This window comes from Macrobrachium nipponense, chromosome 1 (genome assembly GCF_015104395.2).
Source record: "Macrobrachium nipponense isolate FS-2020 chromosome 1, ASM1510439v2, whole genome shotgun sequence".
Lineage (NCBI taxonomy): Eukaryota > Metazoa > Arthropoda > Malacostraca > Decapoda > Palaemonidae > Macrobrachium > Macrobrachium nipponense.
The window spans coordinates 152,727,035-152,733,205 of NC_087200.1; the positions used below are offsets into that span (position 1 = coordinate 152,727,035).

General features: G+C 42.1%; 2 protein-coding genes across 2 annotated transcripts in view; one reads left to right on the plus strand and one right to left on the minus strand.

Moving 5' to 3' along the window:
- Positions 1–793: 793 nt before the first annotated feature.
- On the minus strand, positions 794–2,015 carry LOC135218973 (tigger transposable element-derived protein 1-like). The gene is made up of 2 exons (XM_064255412.1): positions 1,613–2,015; positions 794–1,326 (listed from the first exon to the last, which is right to left on the minus strand). The coding sequence occupies exons 1-2, from the start codon at positions 2,013–2,015 to the stop codon at positions 794–796; spliced, it is 936 nt and encodes a 311-aa protein (XP_064111482.1).
- Positions 2,016–2,209: 194 nt separating this feature from the next.
- The window catches only part of LOC135218974 (methionine aminopeptidase 1D, mitochondrial-like), a 53,860-nt gene continuing 49,898 nt past the window's right edge, over positions 2,210–6,171 (plus strand). Inside the window, exons 1-2 of the mRNA XM_064255413.1 lie at positions 2,210–2,283; positions 4,601–4,820. Coding sequence (XP_064111483.1) covers positions 2,210–2,283; positions 4,601–4,820 — 294 coding nt within the window. The remainder of the gene's footprint in view (positions 2,284–4,600; positions 4,821–6,171) is intronic.

The window sequence follows — 6,171 nt, forward strand, 5'->3', positions numbered from 1 at the left end:
GTGCAGTCCGATGAATGACGATGAAGATATGAGTGCACAGCTAAGCAGAGGAGTTACATATCCTCTGAGGGCGCCTCTTCACCTTCAGGAGGCGCTTCGGGAGGCAGTGACTCAGGCGATTTGGGAGGCACTTCTTCAGGCAATTCAAGAGTCACTACTTCAGGCGATTTGGGAGGCTTTGGAGGGTCTTTCCTCGTTCGTGTGATGAAACATTGTCATTGGCAACTGCCTGCCGTTGCTTTCTTTCATGGTGGTGAGAGCTTGATTATAGGGCTCCAATGCTGTGTCTAGAATATAAGAAAACTTCAAGGAGCGCTCCATGTAAGGATCCCATGTTGCGACAAACTCCTGGAGGTCGTTTACCATTTTTTTAACTTGGGACAGGCGTTCCAAAGTCAGGCCCTCCTCCTCCTCCTCCTGATCCTCTCCTGAACCTGGAGTGTCTTCTTCCTCGCGGGCGGACTTCGTCAGCTCTTCCAAGTCCTGGTCGTTAAGGGGGTCAGAGTGGGCATCAATGAGGGTGCCGACTTCTTCCTCGGTGATATCGTCAAAGCCCTCACCACCAAGAATTTTTGCCAACTGGACTGCCTTATTAATGGCTGAATGCTGGATTTCCTGGGGAGAAAAGCCTGTATAATTATGGACACAGTCTGGCCACAACTTACTCCAGCAGGCATTCAGTGTCTCCTTCTTCATGTCCTTCAACGACCGGTCAATGACAGACAGACACGTGGCAATCGTGAATTTACGCCAATAATCTTTCAGCATAAATTCACTGTCACAGTCCATTGCATCAAGGTGCTGGAGGGAGTTTCCGGTGTAGAGTGCCTTGCAAGGCACGGATGACGCCTGATCCATAGGCTGGAGGAGAGAGGTGGTGTTGGGAGGAAGGAATCCAAGCTGGGACTCCTTTGGAATAAAGATCGAGAGGGTGGCCACCAGCGTTGTCCATTATCAGCAAGACCTTGAAGTTGATGTCCAAATCGGCCAGGTATTGCCTTACTTGAGGAATGAAACTCTTGTGAAACCAGTACTCCGTCAGAACTTTGGTGATCCAGGCCTTGGGATTATGCATCCAGAAGACGGGCAGTAACGCCTTGTTCTTGTTCTTGAGTGCCCTGGGATTTGCAGCCTTGTAAATGAGGCCTGGTTTCAGCATGAAACCAGCTGCATTCCCGCACATCAGGAGGATCACCCTGTCCTTTTGTGCCTTGAATCCGGAGGCTTTAGCTTCATCCTCATAAGGTACGTCCGGGACGGCATTTTCTTCCAGAACAGGCCAGTTTCGTCCATATTGAACACCTGTTCTGGGCGATATCCTTTCTCCTGGATTATTTTCATGAAGGCCTCCGGATATTTTGCGGCTGCCTCTTTGTCTGCAGATGCAGCTTCCCCATGTAGGGAAACAGACTTTAGATGGAACCTTTTCTGGAGCCGGTGGAACCATCCTTTGCTAGCCTGAAATCTTGGGGAGCTGAGGACGGTCCCGGTTGTGGTTCTTCTTCTTCGTCTTCCTCTTCAGGAGCTGGTTCTCCAAAGCCAAGAATTCAACGTCCCTTCTTCATCGCCTTCCAGTGCCTCCACATCTTCGGCTTTGGCTTCCTCTTCTCACCACCTTGTGAAGCAGTAGGAGTTGATAGCTGCTGGTAGATCTGTCGTGCTTTTTGGCGTATGATGTTGGAGTCAAGGGGCACGTTCTTCTTCCTGCAGTCCTTTATCCAGAACGAGAGTGCAGATTCCATTTTCACGATGGTTTTGTCTCTCACTGTGGACACAGCCTTTGCGGTGCCATAGTATGTCATACTAACACTTTTTCTTATTTCATTTTCTTTTTTCTTTATATATCTAACTGTGCTCTCATTCACTTTGAAATGGTGGCCGACTGCAGCGTAACTTTTTCCCTCCTCAACATATCGAGAAGTTTCCACCTTCTTGTCAAGCTTCATTACGGTCTTCTTTCTTTTAGCTTCTTGGCCAGAAGCCTTAGAAGGAGCAGGGCGCTTTTTAGGGGCCATTTTCAGTACGATGCACACAGATATTTGCTGATACGCACAAGAGCTTAGAGTTAACATTCGCGTATACCCGTAAGTTTCTGTGCAGTGAGGCTGCTCGGGTACTAGATGCGCAATACCCACAATTCCATCTCCGCGAAATGGGCCAGGCTTCAACAACTCCAACACCAAGTGTACACCAATGAGCGACAAGGAAAATGAATGCTGCTCCTGGATTGGCTGCTGTGCAGACTACAGCCAATAGCGGTTTTCAAAATATCATTTCGTTTGGGTATGCTCTAAGAGGCGTCACGGCATCATAAGATTTGTTTATCTGCGGGAAGTTGGCTTGGGTACAGCATCTTTTAAGAAAACCCGACTTTGTTACCGACATTTTGCTGTGTTTACATGAAAGTATTACAGAACTGTAATATTTAAAAATTAATAAGCTTTTTTTCATCATAAAAATTTATTTTGTCACGAAAATATACTCATTATGTACGTATGAAAAATACATGTACATGTACGTACTGCGTGCCGCAGTCAGAAAAATACGTACCCTGCTACAAATATGTATATAATCATTGTCTTACGTACTTTAGATATGGTCTGCATAATTTTATTATCATCCTAAAATAATTTATGTACGTACGTACATACATATCATAATTAGAAATCATCTTAAAAAATTTCATAAAATGTACAGCCTGCACAATGCGTACCCAATTGACCCAATACGTACTTATGTAAGTTCAATGGCAGTGTTGCTAAACTAATGCATTTCATGCTAGATCTGGAGTTTTTAGATTTAATCTAGCACCATTGTTTTCCAATTTGCGCGGTCGCGCAATCTTAGAGATTTTTATGATTATCTAACGTGAAATTTGGCGTGTTATCGAAGGTAATGAACAAATTATTAATAATATATTAACACAGTGGTGCTTAAAAATCTGCCCTGACGCCAATTTTACAAAAACAACTGTCACGTGTGTGACACACCTTTGAATGTCTTTGAGACAAACCCTAAGGCTATAATTATAAGATTATAGGGGTTGTTTTTCATTTCCAGGTACTGCTTAAATCTCCTTCCTACATCCGCCCTGCCCTTGATCTCTCTCTTTTCTACATCTTACAGTTATCCAAGCGAGAGTTTTTTTATGGGATAACATAGGCCCTCCAATTGCTTTTTCATCTGGAAAATATTTATTTTGTATACAATTGCCTTTCGCGCTGTGAAGTTGATGTCTATCCGTGGCTGTGAGATGACCAGGAATGACATGTAAGTCAGTGTCAAAGTAACTCTACACTTCAGTCAGACCAAAACTTTGTTGCCATATCGTATTCAAGCAATACATATGTATTCTGTTATTGTTTCCTATCTATCATTTTGTGTGTGTGTGAGAGAGAGAGAGAGAGAGAGAGAGAGAGAGAGAGAGAGAGAGAGAGAGAGAGAGAGAGAGAGAGAGAGAGAGAGATGGCTGTACGTATACGATTGTTTATTTTCTCAGTTGTCAAACTCACTCTGTTATGCTTTATTTCATATTATCTTGCTCACCAACTTATACCTACGATATTTTTATTCAATTCATTACATTAAGATTTATAAGGAAATGTCTAAATAAACAGAATAAAACCATATCATTATGAAATGTCCTTGTACGAATAGTAAACACATAAAAATTCGCATCCGCGAATAGCCGGGGATGACCGCGAATAATTATGTATATGTTCCACAGAGAAACCCGCGAATGGGCGAGTCCTTCCGTGAATAATTTCTAGATAGGTTCCAAAGAAAAATCCGCGAATCCGGAGAACGCGAATACGGGGGGTCCACTGTACTTGGTTTTTTAATAGTTTTATCACAAAAAGTGCATTTTATGATGAAATTGATAAAAAAAAACCCAGGAATTTCTGGATATTTCTCATAGAAAAATATACCGTGAATATTCGAATTTTCCACAAATAATGCAGGGAAACGTTCCCGAGAGAAATTCGCGAATCCGGAGAACGCAAATACGGGGGTCCACTATATGTACGTACTAGTAATGCTGGTATGACCACAGAGAAACTGGAAAGACTTTTTAATTTTTTTTACAGTGTACGTATTTTTACATTTGAAAAGCCTCGCTAGTTTGAATCATACTGGAAAACATGGGGGAGAAGGAGTAGCTATGCATAAATGCAAACTACAAAAACTCTCACAATCTACTGTTTACTGATGCATTTAAGGTTTAAAATTAGTTTCTATTACGTATAATAGAATTTTCTTATTTGTAAGTTGTGGTTAGTACTGTGCATAACCATTGAAGTTATTTTCCTAGGCTACTGGTTTGATAACATTTTCCCTTCATTTATCACTCCCTCCCCATTAATTAACTAACAAACTAGCTGGTGATTTCATTTTCACCTCTGGAAATGGGAAAACTAAAGTTAATTTATGAAGTCTAAATTTTGTGCGCTGGTGAACTAGATCATTTGAAGTCTATGTGGTAAACTAGGTAATTTGAAGTCTAAATTGTTTTAGCAGACCAAACAAAGAGAAAGCCTTTCTTTACCAGTGAAGCAGTTAATAACTGAAACATAGTATTAGTATTTGTTTTTTATTCCAGGAACCACTTTGGTGATTATGTTGTGTTGGAAAACGTAGAAGAGGTGTGTGAGTCAGGTCATGTCCCATCACATATAAGATGTCCATCATATGCTAAAACAGGACATCCTCTAGATGGACCACGTGTACCTGAAGTGAAGGCAGAATGGCAGGTGGAAGCCATGAGAGATTCTTGCCATTTAGCCAGAAGTATTATGAATACTGTCGGAGAAACTATTCAGGTACTGTATTGCATCAATTAGTTCTGAAACTGAAATTATCTCTATGTCATGCACACAGTTAGCTTAAAGAAAAGAGTGCATTTAGGGGCCCAGGGATGCAATAAGGCCTCATATAATGAATGTTGCTACTCTGACCATAAAGTCAAAGGGACTTTTTCGAAATTTCACCTATTATTCTGGTTTGTTCATACACAAATGCAAACCCTGTCTTTACATAGGTTTCAGCTTGTGGACACAAACTGGAACAGCTGTTTAACTTTCAAACAAGGTCATTAACTACTGACAGTAGTGGGGGAAGGGGGAAGCCCTGCCCACTTGTCAGTCTGCACTTCACTTTGGTTTCCGCTGCCATTTGCGATCTTTTGTTTTTATTTTTGTTGAAATATTTTTGTGTGATTGTTGTTTGTTTTATATATATACAAATTCTTCAATCACTTTAGCACTTTTGAATGGGAATCCGCTGATTTAGGCCTTATCCAGGGAAGGACTGACTGTGTACGCATTCGGTTTCTTTCTTCGTATTTATTATCATATGTTCAGTCTACAGTAATTAACAATCTAACCCGGATTCTTTTTCAGGTGTTGTGAAGGCCGAGGGCCATGAAGGGTTATGTGCCATTCTAGGGCTCTTAGGAGAGCTGAGTCGGTAACCTGCCTAACTGGGTCAATGTTACCGTCCCTGGTGGCCCGCCTACCCAGGCTGCCGGTACTGGGCCTAGTCTCTTGCTGGTGGTACCATGGTACTGTACCTCTGCTCCCATTGCTGAGTGCATGGGTGCAACCACTTCCTGAATAAGTGCAATTACTACCTGGGGCTCTTCAGACCCCCTGTTTACCAGTATCAGTGTAGGGCTTTTGTTTTACACAATTAATGCAGGATGATGGGAAACACCCATGGGAGGGGCGGGGGGACAAGCCAGCCCAACTCAGTGCCGGTCCCAAGCCTGGGAAGAAGAAGAATGCAGGATGATGGGAACAAATTTAGAACTAAGTAAAACTCTGATTTCACATAATAAGGGACTTACCAAACAATTACATAGCTGTAAGCTTTCTTACCTGGCAGACTAAAATTCAAATTTTCCTGGTGCTGACGGCCACTGTTTATCGTTCATGTAGGTGATACAGGTCCCACCCACTTTTGGGATTCTCCAGTACTGCTGAGCTAACTACCATCAATTTGTTTTTCTGCCCGTCATGGGGTAAACACTGTGGGATTTTGTTTGCAGTCAACTATCGTTGCATTGGATTATTTAGTTCATTTGGTGATGTACAATTTCTTAGTTTTTTTTTTGCTAATGAGCTGTTTTGTTAGCTTCCAGTCATATAGGAATCAGCTTATCATGTTGGACTC